Here is a 24,303-nt window from a genome sequence, read left to right as displayed (position 1 = left end):
TGCGTCAGCCACACTGGCTACTGGCCGATTCTTGAACATGCTAATTGCTCACTGTTTCCTTCGCCTGAACTGCTCTTCCCATTCTAGTTGCTTAATCCTTCTCATCATTGCATGCTCTACACAAACACACTTCCTCCAAGAGGCCTTCCTGGACTCCAGTATAAAATAGCAGCTCCCAACACACTCCCTTACGCTTTTGTCTCCATGGCGCTCCTCGCAGAACTCTACATATCTATTCAGGTTGTTATTGGCTCTCCCAGCTGTGAAACGTAGGATCCAGAAGGTTCAGCACATTGCCTGTCTTGTTCATCATAGTATGAATGTGAACCATGAAAGGCACAAAATAGACACATGATTTTGACAGAAGAAATACAACCTTTTCTTTTTCTGTCTATTTGTTGTTATTAGTTACATTAATATTATCCCTGAATAATTGCTTGTGACAATAAAAACTTAATTTAAGCATAGTATAAAAGCATAAAGTGCTATAGGCATAATATCTTAGTGTTTACTTACTATATATGTTTAAAATAACATTTTCCTAGAATGTCACAGAATATGTCTTCAATGACCTGAAAAACATACAGAAATTGGAGTCCTGTCTTCATCACCTACAGCCCATTATGAAAGACATATTTGTTGAATTTCATACCAACTCAGTTTACCTTTCAGTAATACTAATACACCTTCTATAATGAGGGGTAAATATTCTTAGCCTGTGGTTCCCACATTTTTGATGATTTACTATATTTTATTTGATTTTGTTATTCATTTTCTGTAAAATTCTATTTTAAATCAGTAATTTAGTTACAAAATTAAATGTAATTCCCTTTTAATGTTTTGTGAGAACTTAGCATTTCAAAACATAAAAACAGAATTTTAAAAATAAATCTGAGGAAATTGTATTGACTCTGGTCACATAGAAAAACTATTGTATAATGAAGATGTTTTCATTTAAGGTTTATATTAGAATTGTTCATAATAATGTCTATGTCTTTGGCTCGGTAGGTGTTTGACTATGACTTTGGACTGCAGGATGACTTTATGGGCTCAGCCTTTCTGGATCTCACACAATTGGAGTTAAACAGGTAACTTTTACACTGTCGTAACCACTATACCTTGTTGTGAAGCTAGACCTTTGCAGCAGAAAATGTCAATAGATCTGGGTTCTTGTTGCTGTTCTGTCAATCATGGTTGAGAGTCTTCATACTAGCCAGCCTTTGTCAAGTATATCTTTCTCACTTACTCAGTGGGAATAATAGTAGCTTCCCGCACTATCTCATTGACAACAACTATTCAGCAAAAAAATTCTTAAGACACCTACTTTTTTTTCCAGAATGTGCCAAAAACCAGGAATCTAGACTGACACAGTCTTTGCTCTCACATTGCTGGTGTGGTTGTAGTGAGGCATGAAGAAGATTATACATGTTAATCATAATCATTAATTTAAGAATGAAACTACCATTTGATATTGATTGGTATTGATTAATATACCACGGGTCCTAGCTCCGTCAGTAAAACATCTGCCTGCAGTGCAGGAGACCTGGATTTGATTCCTGGGTTGGGAATATCCCCTGGAGAAGGAAATGGCAACCCACTCCAGTATCTTGCCTGGAGAATCCCACGGACAGAGGACCCTGGTGGGCTACAGTCTGTGGGGTCGTAAGAATCAGACATGACTTAGAGACTAAAACATGACCACAGAAGAAAAAGTAGATTTTCGAAGCTCCAAAGCAGTGTTGAAATGGGTTGCAAAGGAAGCTGTGAACTCAACTTTGGTGGTTTTAGAGATCTTTTAGATGATCGTATTATATATCATCTAGCAGGAATAGTGGAAAGCAGGAAAGCAGAGCAGTGGGCCAGATCACTACTTTATACTTTACATGTAAACGGAATAAATAGTAGAGCCCTTATGTGTTACAGTCTGAGCATGATGGCATCTAATTTGTCTTCCAAAGTCATTTGTGCCTCACGCGGGACAAAAGAGCAGCCTTTTCCTTACTTCCTACACGTCCTGCATTCTACCCCAGAATCTAGCGCAGGCCATTACTCGATTTACTCAGGGTGATGGCTGGCTCCCCGCCTCCCCATGCCTGTCTTGAAGGTGTTGTTTGTGGTCAGTTATCATGAAACACCTCCAGCTAGAATGGACTGTGCTGCTCCTCTCCGAAGGCTACCATTATTTTCTCCCTAGACCCTGCGTAAGGATCTGCAAATTATTAACATAAAGCAAAACTTTCTCTTTTTTGCTGTTAAATATAAATTATTGCTGAAAAATATTTTAACTAGAAAAAAATGGGGATGGTTAAAAAAAGTTCAAAGATTATACGTAAGCATTTGATGTTTACTTTGCCACATTCATTATTTTATGAATTTAGTGGACTATTCCCTCCCCTCCCAACACATTAAACATTAAGTTACCACTTTAAAAAAATCACACATTCATGTATGTCATTGCATTCTGTGTATAGAAATCAGCAGCTTTTGGGTATAGACAGATGGATAGCAATAGCAGCCATATAAATACTTAGGCTGCTGTATAATGCATTAAGGTATTGTGTTTGAAGAAAACAATAATCATCGTAAAGCAATTGCAAATATTCTTAAATCTTTATCATGTAATCATTATAGAAATGTATCAAGGTTTTGCTGTTAATTTTTAATGTAATCATTATTATAGGAAAATGATCCAAATAAAATTGTAACCCCATGTAAAGACATGTGTGTATACATATGTGTATATAATATGTGTGTATGCACCAGTATGTATTATACACATATATAGTATAATGACTAATGTGCATTTGTTAAAAGGATCAAGTTGTTACTCTCAAAGCATTTGCATCACAGCCCTTATAATTTTTGTATATTATCAGTTTGCTTGGTTCCTTATGCTTCAGTTAAAACCTCTAACATCAAAAAACCATCCAGATTTCTCACCGCATCATTCCTTGAATCGGTGAATTAAGAATCATGTGAAAGAGTAGCCTAGGATTATAAAATCTTAGCATTGGAAAGTAGCTGTGGTTCCCCCAAATTGCTTGGGTACATTTGTAAATATATAGATTTCCAGACCCCAGGCTGGATCTACAGCACCAGAGTCATCATGGGTAGAGTTCAGGATTATGCTCTTTTTAAAAGCTTCCTAGTTGATTCTGAAGTGCAGCCAGGATTGGAAGGTTTTTTTTGGACCACCTTTCCCATCAAGCCCTTTCCCCAAGACTAGAATCTGGCTTTATCATTCAGTAAAACTTAAGCTCCATGAAGACAAGTGTCTTATATTTGGGCTTGACCTCTGATTTTTACCCAGAACCTAGTACAGTGTTCATTTCCTGTTTTGTGAGTTAAATGAATAAATGATTGAACAACCAAAGGAACATTCCTAATTTGCTAGCATTTCAAGATTCAAGTCTGATGCTAAATGTTCTGCAGTCACTTAGGTTAATGGAGGACATGAACCCTTTTTTTCAGTATTAATTAAAATATGGAAACAAGATATTATTGTCAGTTGAAGGTATATTTTGCATTATTTTCCAAAAGTTATTGTGGGTAATATTTAGTAATTCATAATCTATCCTCAGAGATACTTTTCTAATTCTGAAGCCTTCTGAGTATTGATCACCTGTTTTAAGTGTTGGTTTCCTTGAATTTCTGAACCTAAAACAGTATTTAGGCATAGGTTTAAATAGCCAAAAATAGAAGCATTATTTTAAATATTAGTAGCTCAGTTAGTAAACAATATGCCTGCAGTGCAGGAGACCTGGGTTCGATCCCTGGGTCAGAAAGATCCCCTGGAGAAGGAAATGGCAACCCACTCCAGTACTCTTGCCTGGAGAATCCCATGGACAGTCCCTGGGCTACACTCCATGGGGTCGCAAGGGCCAGACACAACTTAGTGACTAAACCACCACTGTTCATTGTTTTAAAGTATGTTTATAATGTATATCAAGCAAATTATATGTTATATTTTCCTCTTCTCCTGCTCATCTGTTTACTTTAATTAGACTCTACCTAGAAGGGTGGGGTGGGTGGGGGATGGACGAAGGCTCAAAAGGAAGGGAATATACATATACTTGGAGCTGATTCACGTTGTTGTATGGCAGAAACCAACACAACTTGTAAAGCAGTTATCCTTCAATTAAAAATACATTTAAAAAAATCATACTCCTGGTTTAAAAAAAATTCTGAAGACCTAAAAGGAAGGTAGAGGTCAATAAATGACCCTCATTTAGTTGTTGGGCTCAAATTTGTAGAAAATAGCTACTCTTGCTTTCTGTGTGTTAAGAGCTCATGGAGACGTGCCTTACAGGTTTCTCTGTACTTCCTTCTGGTACTTTCTTGGCCTTTCCAGTAACTCCATGACCTTTTAGAGCCCCATGAAAGACTGAATGTGTGAACCCAGTTATCCATTTGGCCCATGATTTTATTGGATAACTTAATAGGTTGATGGTATTTTAATAACAAAAACTATGCCAGGAAATTAAAGGAAGGCAAAATTACTTTTCTTCTTAAAAATAATAAATTGTTGATATAAGATATACTTTGGTTTATTCATTTAATGACTGTTTATAACCTTTTTAATATTGTATATATATTTTTTTAATTGAAACATAATTGACATACAATGTAGGTTTCAGGTATACAGCATTGTGGTTTGACATTTATAGGCATTACAAAATGATTCCAATAAACGTAGTAACCATCTTTCATCATACAAAGTTATTACAACCTTGTTGAGTATATTTTCTGTGCTGTACATTACATCCCCTGTATTTATTTAATGAATGTAAGTTTATGTATCTTAATCCCCTTCATCTATTTGATCTGTTCCCCTGCTCCCTCCCTTCTAGCAACCGTTTGTTCTGTGTATCTATGAGTCTGTTTCTGTTTTGTTTTGTTTGTTCATTTGTTTTGTTTTGTTTTAGATTCAGCACATAACTGAAATCATACAGTATTTGTCTTTGTGTGACTTAATTCACTTAGCATAATACCCTCCAAGTCCATCCATATTGTTGCAAATGGCACGATTTCGCTATTTTTATGGCTGAGTAGTATTCCTTTGTATATGCATACCACATCTTATTTATCCATTCATCTGTTGGTGGAGACTTTGGTTGCTTCCATACCTTGGCTATTGTAAACAATGCTACAATAAACATAGGAGTGCCTGTATCTCTTCCAATTAGTATTTTTGTTTTCTTTGGATAGATACCCAGGCAGGAGTGGAACTGCCTGATCATCTGGTAGTTCTATTTTTAATTATTTGTGGAACCCCCATACCATTTTCCATAATGGCCTCGCCAATTTAAATTTCCACTAACAATGTACAAGTGTTTCTTTTTCTCTACAATCTCACCAACACTTATTTGTTGCTTCTTTGGTAATTGCCATTCTGACAGGTGTGAGGTGATATCTCATTGTACTTTGCTTTGTATTTCCCTAATAATTAGTGGTTTTTGAGGATTGTTTTGTGTGTCTGTTGGCCATGTGCATGTCCCTTCTTGCAAACATGTCTGTTTAGGTCCTCTGCCCATTTTTAAATCCAATTGCTTAGGGTTTTTTGATATTGAATTATATGAGTTCTTTACACATTTTGGGTATTAAACACTATTGGATGCTACCATTTGCAACTATCTTTTCACGTTCCGTAGATTGCCTTTTGCTACTGGTTTCCTGCATGCTCAATATCTTAACATTTTATATCATAGGCCCACGGATGTGACCTTAACACTGAAAGATCCCCATTATCCTGACCATGATCTTGGAATCATTTTGCTGTCAGTCATCCTTACCCCTAAAGAAGGAGAACATGTGGTAAGTTCCCGCAGAGTCTGGTTGTAGCTTTCTTGCTCCTGCTTGTTTGAATGTTGTTAGCCTTCTCTGAACACAGAGGTAATATTAAAGAGAAGCAGCGTAAGAAAGTCTGGCCTTTTCTTTGTTTCTATGAGTATCTTGTGTATCAGCAGTCTAGGTGTATCGCGTCTTTTGAATTCAAATTTCTTATTCTGTTCTCTAGGTCAGGACCTCTTCCTGTAAATAAGAGACATATTTGCATGTTTTATCATAATTTTATTTTCCAATTTCAGACATGTTATATTGTAGCGAACAGTGATATTCACTCAGGGATTATATTTACTGGTGAATTGAATATTTTGAATTCCACCTAGAGATATCCAGAGCCTACTGTTTTGATTGTACTGTCAAATGTACCATAACAAAGAAAATGAGGTGAAATTACAATAGAATTTCTGCTTTCTGGTATTGTTTGATGAATGATAAGTGAGTACTTTTCATCTTCTTGGTGGGCTTCCAATATTGGCAGTACCAATTTTCTAGCCTTGGCTGTCTGTACTTCCTTGCACACCATGCTACTATGAGAAACTGACAAGAGATACAGAAACTCCAGCACTGTTGAAGCGACGGTAAAAAAAAATATATATGCAGGTTTGACCTGCATCGATATGCTTGCCAGTACACTTTCTGCCTCAATTTACCAAAGATTATTTATTAGACTCAGGGTACTTTCATGTACTAAGAGCTATTCTCATTAATTCTGATTGCAACACATTTTAAGAGTAGACATATTTAATAATTTTTAGGCAAATTTAAACACTCTTTTTCAGCAATATGTGTATTGCTGTCTTAAAATATTGCATGATTAAAGTTGGTATATGTTTTCTACTGGAAAGGTATTAATATTATTGGCATTTTCCCCTAGATTGTAAGTAAATATAGCGAGTTACAGTTTCAAATGGGGAAGCGTTTTAAACTCATTGAGAAACTCACCTTTTGCAATGGACTTTTCTCTATCCTTTTTAAAATTAAACAATGAGCATACCTATTCACATATAATATTTGTTAAGTATGATTTAAGTCTCTATACTTTATTCAGTGAGGAAGAAAATGTTCTTTTTGAACAAGTGCTATCTGATAAAGCTACATTGAGAACTTAGCAGGGTGAAAGAATGTATGTACGTTCATAGGCATGGTCTCTTGTGGGCAAATGAAAGGGTAGGTGATGTTTTTTCACAGAGAACATTTATAAATACAATTTTGAAAGTCACCAATTCAGAATATAATATTTCACCCAGTATAAACCAAGGAGTATATCCTATCTGGCTAGTCCATACACAGGAATAAAGTATAAATATTCATTTATTCTTTTATTCAAATTAATCTGGTATTCATCAGGAACCTGCTATGAGCTAAATCCTATGCTAGACCCTTGATCTTCCCTGCTGGCTCAGTGGTAAAGAATCTGCCTGCCAACGCAGGAGATGCAGGTTCGATTCCTGGGTTGGGAAAGATCTCCTGGAAAAGGAAATGGCAACCCACTCCAGTGTTCTTGCCTGGGAAATCCCACAGACAGAGAAGCCCGGCAGACTATAGCCCGTGGGGATGCTAAAGAATCAGGCACAACTTAGCAACTAAAACAGCAACAACACGCTAGACCTTTAGGATTCAGTAGAGCTGAAATGCAGTGGAGAGCTCAGAAATCAAACGATCCCAGAAGGAGATGTAAAATGACAGCTGTTTTAAGTGCCATGAAAGAGAAGTGACGTGCTGCTGTAGAGAAAACAGAGGTGAATTTGTTCTAGTCATGGGAACAGCATTCTCTAAAGAAGTCAAATGAGACACGAGATCTGAAGTGCGAATAGGAGTTGATAAAAGCAAAAAACAAAGAAAAAACAAAAACAGAGGAGGTATTTGAAGCAGAAGAGATAGCACAGGCAAAGGCTCTATAACTAGGGAAACCAAGCTGCACTCCGAGAACTGAAAGAGTATTGGAGCTTAGAGAAGGGTGGAAGCAGACTGTGGGAGATCTTAGCGCATGATGACAGTCAAAGGGAGGCACCCAGACTGTGTTAGGACTGTTGGCCATGTTAAAGTTCGTGGTCTTTCCCCAAAGAGCAACGGGGAGCCATTGAAAAGTCTGTAAATGGGAAGCGGCATAATTGTATTTGCCTTTTGTTGTGTAGCTACACTGTAGAAAAGAGATGAAAGAGTGAGAATAGATGTTTGGAGACCAACTAGGAAGCTGTTTTAAAAATTCTGGTGGGAAATGATGGAGATTTGGATTAGAGTTGTCCGACGCAGAGATGGAAGGAAATGAAAAAGTTTATCTATCGGAGGTGAAATCAACAAAACTTGGTGACAGAATATTCTTGTTTGGTGATGTTTTGTTACTTTATGAAAGACAGCACTTCATAAATGAAAATAACCAAGTGCCTGAGATCTTAGGTGTCCCCAGAATATCCGAACTGGCAGTATTACTGAGGATCCAAATATATACAACTGTTTTAGTTATTCGGGTGACTTCATGATGAAAGGTCTGCTGATTTTCTACATTAAAAGAATATTTATTAAATATTTTAACATCAGACTGAGGGTTTAAGGGATCAAATTGGTATCAAGAGACTTTATGATGAAGTAGCTGAATTCTAAATTACTCAGAAATATAGCACAGGTAGAGTAATTCCAGAAATTAGTTTTTCTTCAACAATTCTTGCAAAAATCCTTCCATCTCCATTGCTGCTCAAACATATTTAGGCACCATTTCTTTCTAACTAGGAAAAATCATTTTAGAATATGACAGTGCCTGGTTACTTATCATCAGTGGTTTATCAAACATGAATAGGAAAGGAAACAGGGTATACGAAACTGTTAACGTATCAGAAACCTGGTATTGTTAATTATCTTTTCTTCGTTTTCCTTTCTCCTTATTGTATCTGTCCAGCCACATTCTCCCTTAACATTTCAAGATTCTTCTTGAAATCTTCATGCCATTTTCTTGATTCAGATCTTTTTGGCTAACTTAGTTTTATGGAAGAAATCTTTTACTGCCAAGTAGTTTTCCTTTGTTGCCTTACTTTATACCTCCAAATAGCACTAGATTGTTTCCGCTGCAGCAACTGAAAACCAATGTCTTTTCCCTTCCCATTTTGGATACTCTGTCCTCTGCACCAGAGAAGCAAGTGGCTTATCAGCACCCAGTGCCGCAGAAAAGGCACAGTGGGTGCAGCCTGTACCGGAGATGGCCTCTGGCTGGTAAAGCCCGTCTTGACCTCAGCAACACCCGAGAAGCAGAGAGAAGGGTGACCTGGAGGACCTGGTCCTCCTTGTGGTTGGACCAATAGCTGGGAGCTTGGAGTTGGTTATTGAGAAGCAGCTGGGTTAGGGGCAGGGGAGGAAGCATGAAAGGTCCCCTATAGGAAATCCTATCAGGATCTCCAATATCCTGGCTAGTCTGATTCCTAGACTGGGCTTGCGGCTTCTGTGCATATGCTTTACATGATGAAAATTTCTAACCAAGACACATGAATTAGGTGGGGAGCCACCTTTTGTTTATTTTGGTCTATATAGCAGTTCTAGAGCTGTTTATTAATTACTGTCTCTAAAATTGGTAAGCGACCCTAGTTGGGAGATTTTTGAACCTCTGAATAAATGTCATTTATAGGCATCTATTGAATAAAACCACTTACTGGCCACCTATATGCATTATGCTAAGTTGTATAACTCCTTCTTTATTCTTCTTCTAAGTGTTCAGTGACCTCTGGCTATGTCTCTAACATGGAAATGGAAACTCCTGATGAAGGCTTTAATCTTCTCCAGCAAAGGAACATACATTCCCTCACTTGTAACCTTTGTCCCAGCAAAATATAGACTCCTGCACAGCTCACCTCCTCTCAAGTCCAAGCTTTCTCCAGCATGACTTTTCCTACCTAAAATACACTTCTACTTACTGTACTTCACCTTGACTCCATCCTATACCCTGTCCCTCCTGGTTTAAGAAATAATAATTTATAAGTATTTACAGATATTTAAAATTATTGTTTCTGCTTACCTTTCTTATGATGACTCCTCTTAGAACCTAGTCCAGCTTTCTGTACCTGGTTGATTTTCAGTGGGCTGTAGATAAATCTCAAGGAGGATTTGATGGAATGCCTCAAAGGTTCAAGGGAAAGTATTTTAAGTTTCCTTCTTCAATATTCAAATCCCTGAGGTTGTCACAAACAATACTGGAAATAATGATTTAATGTTCCTTTGGAACTCTTAAATTTTATATTGATGATAATCTGATTAAAATCAGTCTATACTGCTCGTCTCGAGATTTCTAACCATGACAATGAATTAGAAGCACATCACTGTATTTTCTTCATTTGGTAACGTGCCTAGTATTTATTGGCTAAATATATTTACCTGGAATACATTAGAAATTTCTTGGTTAAAAGCAACTCAATTATCCAGTGTACCTTCAAATTAAACTTTTAATATGCCTGAAATATATAATGTATTGCTGCAATGAAAATGACATGCTGAACTTTCACAAATTACCTAAGAATAAATCTTATTTAGAGAAATTCAAATGCATAATGCAGAAAACCAGAATCAGTTTACTAAATGCTTCATAATTCCATTTAATATTCAGAATGATGCATAGGGAAGGAATAGAGGATGATTTTGCTTTGACCTTCTCACAGCAAAATTATGAGTTCTGTTCTCTTTGATTATTAGCTCAGAAATGATCTATTTTAAGCTTTTGGAACTTAAGACTTAGTTCAAAAAGCACATGTTTATTCTTACGCCTGTGTTTATAAAACTTAACTAAATATTTTATATGGATTCACATGGAGAATGGATAGTATGAGTTGCAAGAGCCATTGACAAATAAATCCTAACCATCAGATAGGAAATAGAACATTAATGTTAAGAAATCCTATCAAAAGTGGGAAGGAATGAGTAACTGGAAACAGAGGACTTAGCATCACAAAGTTCTCAGAGTTCTAAATCAATTATCATGCCCGTGTTTAATACACTATTAATACTGACATTACGTTTCATGATCACATGGTTGCGATGAGTTCTCCTTGTATGAACAGGAGAAATTTCTCCCTGTGAGAACAGTTCTCCTTCTGGAACTCAGTAAAAAGGAAGAACAAGTTGAAAACCTTATCAGCCTACTGTATTTACTAAAGCCTGTCAAACATACAAGATCTAATTATAGCTAATTAAGAAATATACATGAGTCATAACAAAAGTATTTCATGGTTACTTATGTTAAAATCTTCTCCATTGAGTCATGATTCTTTTGTAAAAAATCTCAGTTGTGTACAGATACATATATGTATGTATGTGTGAACAGATACATATATGTATGTATGTGTGTATGTTCATGTGTATATATACACACACACACATATATATGTGTGTGTGTGTTTTAATTTTCAGTGCTGCGTGTGTGAGAAACCAAAACCTTCCTGGGGGCACGCTGATGACTTGCATGATGCAACTGTCATTTCTGCTTTGAATGCATGTCCTGTGTAGGCCCTGTAGTGTGCAGTGCATACATGTGAGTCCTATATGTGGTATTTTGGTCTGATTGTGTGTGTGAGTTCTTTCTGGCTCTTTTTCTAGCAGAGTTCAATCCACAACTTTCTTCATTGGCGAATTTGTGGAATAAAAGTGAGTTAATTTGTGTTACATACTCTCTTAGATAACCTAGACCTATGGATTGGCTAAAGCTAAAAAGTAGAAAATTTTAAGAAACATATGAATTAACCTTAGTTGATCTTTAGTGAATTTATTTTTCTTGGTAGTTTATTTTTGAAAATTTTTTGAATTCTTTCATAACCTAACATTTGGGGGAAATCTATCTATAAACATACCATACATGTGTTTTATAATATGTAGGTACCATAATATCTAGCCATTCTGTGATTTTTTATATCTATAATAGCCATGTAATTGCCTTAAAAAAATCACTGCAACAAAAGATAAAAACAAAACATGGATTGAGAATGTGAAACTTCTAAAAACCCAAAGATTCTGCAAATCTCAGAGAGTCATATTTTAATGTACTTACGCCTTTTATTGGGCTTCAAAGAGGTTGAGTTGCTAATAAAGGGTTTGAATTGTACTATGATATTAGATAATGACACTTTCAAAAACAAATTCGTATGTTTCTCAGCTGAAGATCAAAGAGCAAAAACTAAATCTTGTTTTTCTAGAATTTGCTTCATCTCCTATCTTTAACATTCCCCAATCTTTCTTCTCTAATATGTCCCACAGTTAGCGAAGGTAACAATGTTAATATTGATAGTATGTCTGTTAAATTCACTTTTTAAAAACCTTTTTTACTGTTTTCAGTTTTATTGAATCTACCTTCACCCAACCATCTAAAAAACAAAAGAGAATTGGGACTGAGATACCTAAACCCACTGGTTAGCAGGTTGGATTCGCTCAATAAGCAGAAATTTTGTTATAAAATCCAGGGCCATTTTGAGAGTCATTGGATTTATAATTGAACTCTAGAGATTGAATCAGAAAATAAGGAATTAGTCCCTGTAACTGCCCAATCTTTCTATTTACACTTGGGGAAATTACTGGCCTTTTGTTTGTATCAGAATCCCAATCTGAAAAATAATACCATGCAGCTTATTGGTAAAACTGATTTTGAGAGACAGTAAAATACCAAACCTGTAGTTAGCTTTACATATAAAAGGTTAATTGCATACAGCGGTTATGAGTCAGGGCGTGTGGCTTTGCCAGGAGCAGTGAATCTGTGTAACATCGAGTGTGGCCCTGAGGTTCAACTCTTCTCGTGTTCTTAGCCATTTTTTCATAGGACAGCATTTCTTACAAAATGGAACTTTGTAAGATTCTTAAAGACTAGCTGATGATGATAAATGGCCACGAGATAAGAGATTTTAGTTTTTGATTTACTTGTCTTAATTATTCTCACCTGATTTGACTCAAGAACTTGTCCCTAGGAATTAGCATTCTTTGTTCATTGAAACTCTTTCTGAGAAAGTTGAACATGTGCAGTATGACTCCTAACTGGGACAGTTTTGATAAACTTGGCATACCATGAAAGTATTTCATGCTCAGTTGACTTTAATGGTGAGGAGAATGTGGTGGTGGTGATGGCGATGATCATGGTGGTGATGACAATGACAATACTCATTTGTCATCAACCACAAACATCTGTTAAACACCCATCTCCACAGCCCAGTGGTGGGTTTTGCTGCTTCAGAATAAGTTGGACATTAGTAATTAGAAAAAAATATAATACTTTGCAGTTCATGACTCCATTTGAAAAAAATAGGGAACTAGTATAAACTTGGGAAATCTACTTCTCTTCCATATTTTGGTTAATATTTAACTCAGAGTGTATATAGAGAGAATATAATCCATAAAACCACTGTCTACGTAAAAGCGGGATATAGCCTTATCTTTGACAATTTTATGATTTTTTCTCATTTCCTATGCTAGAACTTCTACATAATTCCTTTGTCTTGGTTCAAGCCAAAGGTTGACTTCTAAATGACTTAATCTTATATTAAGATCTTTCCCTTTTTGTATTTTTGTAATTTGTGAGTGGTTTCTGAAATGGTCTTGCTTTACAGTGAATTTTGCTGAAGGAGATAGAGTTCTTAAAAGGCACCAGTGCTCTTCCTTGATACACAAATACAGCTAGCATTTCTATTAACTGTATTCTTTGCTCCAAATATTCCCTAGTCCCTACTGCATCTGCCTTAAAGGTAATAATAAAGCTGAGAGTAAGGTTAATACCTTAATACCCAGAAGTTAATACCTCCATGTTCATTGAGAATTTTTCCTTTTAAATGGAGAGGAAATTAAAAGTCATTGTATTTTTATGAGTTACTTTATGTGAGAGACCAATGATCTTGGGCACTCATCACGAACTTTCATGAAACTTAATGAAAACTTGAAGTCATAACACCTCTTACTATGACATGAAAAAACTTTACAGGATCTGAAATGGCTATTAGGAAGATCCACTAATAACCATCACAATATGCAGCACTTTTTCTCAGTTGAAAGCATTTGAAAACCCTGATGTAATTACAGACTAACTGGAAGCAGACACAAATCTAAGACGCCATCAATGCAACAGACTTTGAATGTGTTTAAGGAGGAAAATTATATACCCAGTAAAGTCATGATACATCCTCAGCCTCCACTAACAAAAGGAACAATTGCTAATTGGGAGACGCAATGCATTTTTTTCCTGTCAATAAGATATTTCAAATTTTCCATTCTATTTAAAATCTACTGTCCCATTTCTTTGTACAAAAGGATAAAGCAAATGAACTCTTACCAGAAAGACTGCCTGAATGTTAAAGGTGCTTCTTCTAGCTGTGTGTACCAGAAAAACAATTTTTGTCTTGTGTAATTGTTGCTGGAAACCGTTTGCTGTTTAAATGTTAAGCTCCCTCCAAAAAACAATTGGCTGCCCTGACCTGTGCTTGAGTGATAAGATAATGAAAATGCTTTATTTCATTTACAGACAATGCTAATGAGGAAGAGTTGGAAAAGATCAAGTAAGGTAATGCTTAGCATGTGATCTTTCAGCTTTTCTCGTTGAGAAGAACTATCAGCTGCTTTCCCAGGCTCTCTCATACCCCTTCAAACTACACCTCAGAATTTCATCACTTTTCACTTTTTTATTTTTTTCCCCATGAACTTTAAGCCAATCATGTGATGCTTTTTCAGTAAATAGAAATCACTCTGATCAATCACATCCAAACCATCCTCTTGCTAATCTTGGGTCACTTTTGAGCATCATTCTCAGCATCTGGTTTCTGTTCTGGGCACCACAGGGTCTAGAAAATGCCTTTGCTCCAGATCAGGTTTAAAATAATGGCACTAGGGTAGGGACAACTCCAGAGAGGAGGAATATCCATGTAATTTACTGTTTTCTTTCACTGAAAACCGAGTCTGAGGTTTTCTAAACTCAAAAATCCCTTTATTGCTACATCTTTGAAGTGCATAATGAGAACAGTTTTCTGTCATTGCTTCTCCTCTCACTTCAAGAAATAAATGGCAGGTGGGAACAAGAGGAGTTTATAGTTCTTGTAAGTTACCAAGCCCTGGCTCTTCCTATAACTTGTAAAATATAAAAGATCTATTCTAAGCTTCTAATCTGTTCAGTGGTGGTACCACGTACACAAATAAATGTCAAGATGAAACCGACTTTTGTATGACTACTCCTTGGAATAAATCTAAAGGATTTTATTTGTAAAGATCATTTTTGCTCAAATTTCTATTTTACAAAATTGGTACTCCTTTTGAATAGTGACTTATTTTTTTAGACCCTGGAACATAACAATCTTTTTTCTTCCATTCTGATTGAATCATGCTATTATTTAAATTTTTCTTTAATTTTGTCACTTTCATTATCGTGAATTAAGAAAATACTTATAGCAACATGATTATTTATGGTAGTGTCTTAATTTGCTTTAACCAGAATTTCTTACTGTAAAAACTTTCTTTCTGCTTATTGTAGAATTAGCAGCCATAAGATAATTTGGATCATAAAAAGGTCAGGTCCACATTAAAAATCACCTTTATCATTTTAATAAAATTAAAAACATTTAATTTTAAAACATTAAAAACATTGCCAAATATTTCTCACCTAGTGTTCACTAGGTTTTCTCCTGGCCAAAATAAAATTTCAAAAATCTTAAGGAAATATTTGCACTGTTCATATTTGTATTACACTTTTTTCTTTGTAATTATACTTCAAAATTAGTATTATATTAAAGATATATATGTTTAAAAATTTATGTAACTTGACTTTCTTCATTGTGTGTCTACATTATACTATATCTGTGTAAAAACATTGTAATCCATTAATATATAGCAATATCTCTCTTCCAGTTGTAGTTAAGATATAATGCTAGAGCAAGATATTATATAGTTTTGAGTATTAACTAGAAGGAATAATCTATTTTATTGTAATATAAAAGAAGAAAGATTCTTCTTTAAATAGTTTATCTAATTAATATTTAAATTTAGTTTTAAAGATAAATTAAGCCAACATAAATCCATTTTTTTGATCCACAAAAAATAATAAACATCTATTCTTTACTATTTTCATATCTAAACTTCTTAGAGTTTTTAAGCATTAACAATCCAATTGTACATTCAAACTGGTATATTTTCTAGCTTGACACTGATGATACAGAACTCCCTGTATCTAACTGCACTCATTGGGGTACTTGGTAGATTATTTTTAGTGTATATAATAATATAGCTTTGGGGTTTTTAGCCTGAGGGATTTTCAGTTTTATAAAATTTCATGGGGACAGTGAATGCTGAGTAGAAGAAAATCATTTTTTTTCCTATGAGAACATACTGAATACCTGATAATTCATTCAAATTGTCACTGTCCCTTAAAATATGTGCCATATTCATCTTAGTGTTACAAGAGCAGAGTGTTAAATTGAAAATCCAGGGAAAGTTTGAAATTTCAGTTACCACCTCGTCCGCTCTCCTTAACACACAAGGAGACTGCTTCCCCCAGTTCTTTCCTCCGGGGATTGAAGGAGCAAGGATGGTGCTCAAGTAAATAGTCCTTCCTGAGAAACGAAGGGACAAATGACTGTGCTGTGTAGTTATGAGTTACCGTGTTGTGCAAATGCATCCCTTTTCTAATGATTTCTGTGTTTTCCCTGTAAAGATTCCTGTGTAAGTAAAGATTTTTCCTCTTTTATTTTTGGAAAGAGGATGTAATTTATTTGGATGACTCTTGAATACAGGTATTTTTACATATGATATAACTGTACTCAAAGTCAAAGGTGAATTTTTCATAGAAACAGGTCATTTTCTTCTTTGGAATCTTGGTTTATGGGACTGAGATCTGCTTTTTTATAGACAGGCTTCAGTCTGTTTTTAAGCCCCCTTGGTGCCTGGCGTGCTGCGATTCATGGGGTCGCAAAGAGTTGGACACGACTGAGTGACTGATCTGATCTGATCTGATCTGGTGAAGATAAGATCTGAGAATTATACACTTTGTGGCAAAGACTTACATATAGTCAGATAATGTTGTTAGATAATTTCTCCAATATGGAGTTCTCCTTTGCTTATTTTCTTTTTATTTTCAGAAATGATATAAGCATGGAAGCGGGGTGAGGAAGAGCTAAAATGGCATTGTTATTTTTTTTTAATATGCACATCTCCTCAGTGTATACATTCATCAGCTCATAGAATTTCTCATTACTTAAATACCTGCTCATTTTCATTGTCTTGCCAATGGCAGATTCTTTCAGTAGAAATCTCATTATTTGTGAAACTCACATAATGTGGGGCTGTATTTACTATTGAAAGCAAGAGAGGTGAAGAGCCAACTTGATAGAGAATTTGTAATTATAGTTCAGGACAGATTTAGATATTATTTGGAATATATGTGTTACCATCTAATAATGAATAGGGAAAAACTATGCCTAAACTTACCTCTGGAAAGGAAGTGTGTTAAAATATGTGTTATATTTGAACTGTATGTTAACCAGTAAACAATTATGAATTCCATAGTATTTCCTTTTCTGAGGATAGTAGCATCCTGTAATACACTCCTTCTGGTTTTTCCACAAGACATACTTTCCACTGTGCACATTTCTAATTCTTCCCACACTAAGCTTTTGTAGGAAAATATTATTTTAAGAAGAAAGGGATCGATAACTCCCTAAACTTGGACAATTGGATAATTATCCTGGCCAAAGTTTTCTATGTAGGTGGCAAGATGCATTTTGGCAGAGAAATGGTGATGGTTTGAGTTATTGTAATGTTTTATTCTTTAGAAGAAGCTTATCATTGATAATTTATTCTAAGGCTAAATTATTCAACAAGAAAGCTTCATGAGCGCAGAAGAGAAGGTGTATATGAATTTTGTGAATTCATTTTGTGGGGTCAAACAAAAAAAAATAGAAAATCAATAATGAAATAATTGCCTCTGTCAGATGGCAAGCAGAAATGATTTTATACCACATTGTGTGTCTGCGTGTGTTTTAACATGGAAGAATGAGTTTATCAGTGACAGTAATAATGAACTTATGCTTTCAATAAATCACTTTAATTCTATGAGAAATAACCATTGTGATATAAAGATGTACACATTGCAATTTCTGTTCTCAACAATAACACTTTAAAATTGTTTTAAGAAGAGTTCATCCTTTGAATAATATGACTATGTGATGACGTCTCATTAGCATATCTTCTGTTACTTGATAGCTTATTTTTTAGTAATATCTTTTTTATAAAGATTTTATTTTAATCACTTAGCATAATTTTAATGAACTATAAAACACTATATTCACTGGTTGAATGAGGCAATTTATAATAAGACGTTTGGCAAGGATATTGTTAATTTAAACTAGAGAACACTTTCAACTCTAAGTCTGCAGGGCGTAGTTAAACCTGACACCTTGGATGACACATTAAAAATGCATCAGTGAAAACCTCTAAGTGCTTTAATTTAAGAAATGGTAGAGAAACAGATTAACACATTTTTAAGTATCTCACACAGTCAGTCAGACATGGTGGGGAAAAAAGTCATTATTTAACAATTACCATGTCCTTTTCATAAAGACCTCATATCCTGATAATAAATAGAGGGTGATCTTTAAAAAGTTGCAAAAATGAAAATTTTAATGATTTTTTACTTTCTCAGCTGTGAATGACCAAAATGGCTTTTCTTTGGTGTCTCATTTCTAATGATTATGTATATGTCTTTGAAAAAATTAAATGCTGACATGTATTTGAAGTAAATATAAAATTCTTTTAAAAATTCTTACTCTTCTACTATCTGTACTTCCAAATTTTTCTTATTTGGAAGTTCTATAAAGTCAACCTTATAATTAAGACTTCCAAGAGTCTGCAATACAACAATAAACAAAGGGTGAATTTCATGAACATTTGTATTATAAAGGACTGTATTTTTATCTGAATTAATTATACTCCTAAAATTCATAATAAGTTTATTTAAAATAGAGATATCATAATGCCAGCAAATATTGGATTATCGCCTCAAAATACATGGAGCTGTAATTAAATTTTATATTGAGATGACTTTTTTTTTCTTGCTGTTTCTGGCATTGTTTTCACAGAGGTATAATATATCATACATTTTTATGTATTGTAATTCATAACTACAGGGATTTGCTGTAACAAGAGCATTACATTTATTTGACCCCTCATGTTGTATTTTTAAAATGTTGGGAGTTCTTTGGGGAGAATCTGGATGAGCTGGCACAAAGTGAAATGCCAAAATGTAATCTTAAGGAGAAAGTGGATTCCATGACGCCTTGTGCTAGCTCTAAGATGTGTGATTGTGGGAACATAGGTTGGCTTTCACATTGCTAACGTGTGCTACCAAGTGAGCTCTCTGGACCCTTTCTGGACTGATCAAAGAGAGGGAACTGACATAGCTTGACTTCAGGATGATGAAGGTTCATTCACAGATTACATGGCCTTTTAATTCAAAGATTCATATGTATGTACATATAATGTATCTAACATGTATATGTTAGATACAGATATATGTGTGTATGTGTGTGTGTATGTGTTTATAGAGTGTGCCTGGGAGGAGATTTATTGGTTTTAAAGCCCCCAAAATGTCTACAGTGAAAGTAAATCATAATTTTTTAAGGACTGGTTGACAAGCCCTGGTTGACAATGCATGTATTTATATATATATATATATATATATATATATATATATATGTATATGTATATGTTAGATATACACACACACACACACACACACACACAACACACATGTATGAGAAAGACTCCAGGTAAAATTTCTAAAAAGAATAAAAGACAAAGCAGGGCCGGGCTTCCGCTATAGAGTAGGTCCTCTGGGGAGCTGACATTGCCTCTTTCCCTTCAACAATATTTAAAAGGACAATGGGCATTGCAGAGGGATTATATTTATGTTTAATGAGTACAAATGATATGAACATCTATTTGAGGAACCAAGAAAACAAGAAAATAGTGTTTCAGTGTTCGCTTCTATTTCCTTCACATTCCTGTGTTCACTGACATGTCGATAGGCTTAGTCAACTTGATGGAGGCATCTGAGAATCGCAGCTTTGGTAACTAGACTCCAGTGTGACTAGGAAAGTCTATGAAAATTGTTTACTTATGCACTTACTCATTTTTCACCTCTGAAATGCCCAAGGAAGTGGGCAAGGAGGTAAGAGGAAATTATGCACCTATAAAAACATGCTGTGTAATAATAATACTACCTGACTTGACTTTTACATCAGAATCTCATACTTCAAAACTTCCAATCTACTGTGAATGTTTTGAGTATCATAGAATTACTGTATTAAAATAACATGCAATGTGTTTAAAGGCCTCTACAATTTAAGGCCAATAAAAGATATCACTTTTAATGAGTTCAGTGGCTATTCTTGCTTGTCTGATGGCAAAGTCATTAAATCTTTCTATGATTTATTTTATATAGAAATAGAAATATTATATTTATATATACTTGTATACATATAAATATTTTCTATTAAACATTTAATATATATAAATAGTTTCATACTTTAATATGAAAGAAACATCATCATATTCATTTGTTGGGGAAAAATTGAGCATCCAGTTTTATTTCTCTGAGAAAAAGAATCCATCTTCTAGATTGTTTAAATTAAAATCACATTAACTTTTAGGTTAATAGTAGAATTTTTTATCTTGGAGGAGAAACTTTCTTAGTATGCATTGAGTTTTTTGGAGGCAAAAAAAAGTAGATTTAAAAAAGATGGATCTTGCTTCCTTAATAAATTCAAAAACTCAACAGACATAGTTCAACAGTTCATCATTCAGAATAACTTCAATAATTTTCCTTTTATTTGCTTGACACCTATGGTTTTTATTCTGTTTCCTTTTGTTGTTATTTTATAATTTTAGCATTTTTAAAGTAGCACTTTCCTTCACTTACCAAACTCTTGTCTTGGCAGAGACTGAAGTGTAACTAAATATCTATAATTAAGACTTAAGACAAGTCTTCTCTGGAATTCATAACGAGTTTATTCCGCTTTTCTTGCCTCCCACAATAAAATCACCACTTTCTGTTTATTATCGTAAAACAGGTGTATCATTATTATTGTTTTTTGTCATTGTTATTATTAGAAATTCTAGTGAAAAAAAAGTCTTGGCTAATCTACTGTGAATTTTATATTCATCAGAGCTACAAGTGGCATAAGGGTCCACAGGAAAATTAACTTGTTTTATTTGAAATAAAGACCTAAATTTACATGAGAATGTAGGTTGTAAAATCAAATATAAATTTTAGTTGGTTAATAATGACAGAAGTAATTAAATATGACATAAAAAGCACAGCCCGAGGACTTCAGTGGATCCAAATGTGATGAGTATTTTGTTTCTCAAATTTTAACAGAGAAACCTAAGTTCTCAACCATAAAAATCCCTCCCTACCCCCACCAACTCATCAATCTCATTTTGTTCTTTGCATACTAATCACATAATTAGGTCATTGTCCCTGATGTTCATCTGGGGAAGAACAGAGAGTAGGAATTGGTACAGTTTCAGTATTAGGTCACCTTAGACCACTTAGGCTTCCCTCATAGCTCAGTTGGTAAAAAATCTGCCTGCAGTGCAGGAGATGCCAGTTCGATTCCTGGGTTGGGAAGATCCGCTGGAGAAGGGATAGGCTACCCACTCCAGTATACTTGGGCTTCTCTTGTGGTTCAGCTGGTAAAAATCTGCCTAAGTGCTTCCCTGGTGGCTCAGATGGTAAAGAATCTGCCTGCAATACAGGAGACTCAGGTTTGATCTCTGTGTTGGGAAGATCCCCTGAAGAAGGGAATGGTTACTCACTCCAGTAGTCTTGCCTGGAGAATCCCATGGACAGAGGAGCCTGGTGGGCCGCAGTCCATGGGATCGCAGAGAGTCGGACACGACTGAGTGACTAACACTAGACCACCTAAACTTTAAATGAAGTAACAAGATTTTTAAGTGCTAAATGGTTGTCTTAGTTGCTGTGACTGTTGAGTCTAGAGCCAAGACTTTCACATTGATTTAAGTCACCTTAACACATTTTGCATTAAGAAAAAACTCAGTGTCAGCTGGATAACTTGTTATTGACTCTGGAGAAGTGATTTTTGTCAGGAGCTTCGAGAAATAATTTCTTTAATATGATATTTTAAAATTTATCCACATTTTGTTTAGCATGCTGCTTAATTAAAAGAGATTTGGGAATCAAGGGAAAAAAAAGAACTGGCAGTAGAAAAGGAAAATATGCTTCTTTTCCAGAAGCTACAATAAGGATTTTTTTGAGTTAAACAATAGCATAGCATCAAAGAAGACTGCAGTCATTTCATCTAAGTTTTGTGCTCCAATGTTCAACTGTAAGTGTATTTTGTGAAGACTTTTCTAGAAACTGATATGACAGTGTGCTAAACGTGGCAGTTGAGAACCAGTGCTATAAATGTAAATAATGTGTAACTCTGTAGTGATCGTCAAACCATGTCTTAAACTCATGACTACTTCCTGATGACCTCTCAATTACTATGCTACCTGACCAAACCAGGTGCAAGTAACTTAGGGAAATGTAATTGGTTTCATTAAGAAATAGATTTCATGTAAAAAGCACAGGTAGAGTGCATAGAGGATCTCTGATATAATTCTAGTTAAATTATTCAGATTGCTGCACACCTTTAAGTATGTTAGTTCATTATTGCTTTCTGACATAATTTCTTAGAAGGATCACTTTGAAAGGAATATATATCCTTAAGCAAATGGAATTCCAAGTGATTGACAGTCGATCAAATATTTATTGAGCACCTTCTATGTATAATCAGGTATCATGTGAGGTCCTGGACCCTACCATCTTAGGTAATAACATAAAATTGTGGAATAATCAAATAAATTACAGAACTGCTTTCTCTACGTCGGTGTCAAAGGTTGATGGTTTCCATAACTGTCATCAGTTTCCCATAATTTTACTGTAACTGTCACCCAGAGACAGGATGCTAAACATCAAAGTTTGAAGGATGCATGCAATTCAGATGTTCTCTTTAAAAGTGAGGAATTGTATTCTTGATTTCCTAAAGTCAAAATTGGTTTCACTTTTGGTTTTATAAAAGTCTGATAATTCAGCAATAAAATGTCCAATATGAATCCATTGCTTTGTTTCCAGCTAAATAGCCATCTTTCTTAGTATTCATTTATTTTTAAAATCATTTTAGGGAAGTTCCAATTAACTAAGTAATTTATATTATATATACTAAATGTTATATCGTAAAACTATGAAAATTTTAGTTAGGAATTAAGACAAATTTGACTAGGTACATGTTTATAAATAAGATTTGTGCTGTTGTTATTTTAAAATGCTCTGACGGTTTGTGACATTAAATTATCTTGTTAATAGGAATAGATAGTATCGGATTTATTTCTGAATTTTAAAATATGTTTAAACAGTTCTATTTTCTAAAATAAAATATTAGACTCAGATACATTAATAAACTACTAATAAAGAGGTAAGTAGATTCTTTTAAAATTACAAAAATAGTCCTTTCTAAGCTTTGCTACCATTGGATTAGATAAGAGCAAGACAGTTCAATTAAAATTTCAAAAATGTGATTTATTCAAAAGAGGAAAACTTACAGTTCATAAACATCTGAAGTGTCTTTAGGATATATCATTTTAAGGTTTTTACTTGTCTGAATTTTGATGAGTTAATCAAATATGCTCAAAACACCTCAAAATTTAGCTAAATATTTGTTTATTTTTAGGAACTCTCAGAAAACGAAGTGCTTGGATCTTATTTCTCTGTGAAGTCTTTCTTTTGGAGGGTAACGTCTAAATCCTTTATATTAGTATTCTTGACTTTTGGTTCTGATTATAGTAATTTGGAAGTTCAATGTGAATTAAGAAATTCACTTTTTAAAATAGACTATTTTAAAGAGAGATGTATTCATTTGCCTTTTTATTAACTCTTATTCTGTCATTTAAGTGACTCTTTTATTCTTCACTTGTAAAAACTAAGAGCTTTGTATATTTTACATATTGCTTTGAAGTCAATGGGGGCCCAGATTTATCCCAAATTCTTAACAATTAGAGGCCCACAGATCTTTCAGGAATATGCGGCATTGTCTAGAGAGTCGATAAAGATGCTTTCCCCCTTCTTAAAAAATCTTCCATCTATTTGGGGGAAATAATTCTATTACAGTGATCTTGTACTGTATACATACTAGATAATGAGTGTTCTTTCTTTGGAAAGAAAACCCTATGAATTAGAAAACACCAACTCTGCTTTTGATTTAAATTAACAAAAAAATTTCCACAAAGAATTTTTTTAAATGCTGTTGCCATTTAACGTTATTTACGCTTTCATGACTTAAACATAATGAGCTCTGTCATCCTTTTTCTCTGTTATAATTCTGCATTGTGCAAGGCGCGGCTTATTACTAACGCACTTATGGCTTTGCCTTCAAGAGTTTCCCTCTTTTCTTGGAAAATTCGTACTTGGTA

General features: G+C 34.6%; 1 protein-coding gene across 10 annotated transcripts in view; it reads left to right on the top strand.

Annotated features, from left to right (window-relative positions):
* MCTP1 (multiple C2 and transmembrane domain containing 1) overlaps positions 1 to 24,303 on the top strand; it is a 1,071,916-nt gene that overhangs the window by 309,471 nt on the left and 738,142 nt on the right. For 7 of the 10 annotated variants that reach the window (XM_059888261.1, XM_059888262.1, XM_059888264.1 and 4 more), the window contains exons 4-7: positions 1,009 to 1,088; positions 5,709 to 5,814; positions 14,312 to 14,350; positions 23,565 to 23,624. In XM_059888261.1, coding sequence (XP_059744244.1) covers positions 1,009 to 1,088; positions 5,709 to 5,814; positions 14,312 to 14,350; positions 23,565 to 23,624 — 285 coding nt within the window. The remainder of the gene's footprint in view (positions 1 to 1,008; positions 1,089 to 5,708; positions 5,815 to 14,311; positions 14,351 to 23,564; positions 23,625 to 24,303) is intronic. The other 3 variants (XM_059888265.1, XM_059888268.1, XM_059888269.1) reach the window with 2 other exon arrangements.

The sequence above is a fragment of the Bos taurus genome, chromosome 7 (genome assembly GCF_002263795.3).
Source record: "Bos taurus isolate L1 Dominette 01449 registration number 42190680 breed Hereford chromosome 7, ARS-UCD2.0, whole genome shotgun sequence".
Taxonomy (NCBI): domain Eukaryota; kingdom Metazoa; phylum Chordata; class Mammalia; order Artiodactyla; family Bovidae; genus Bos; species Bos taurus.
Note: the sequence above shows the minus strand (reverse complement) of the source record. Positions and strands in the feature narration are given on the sequence as shown.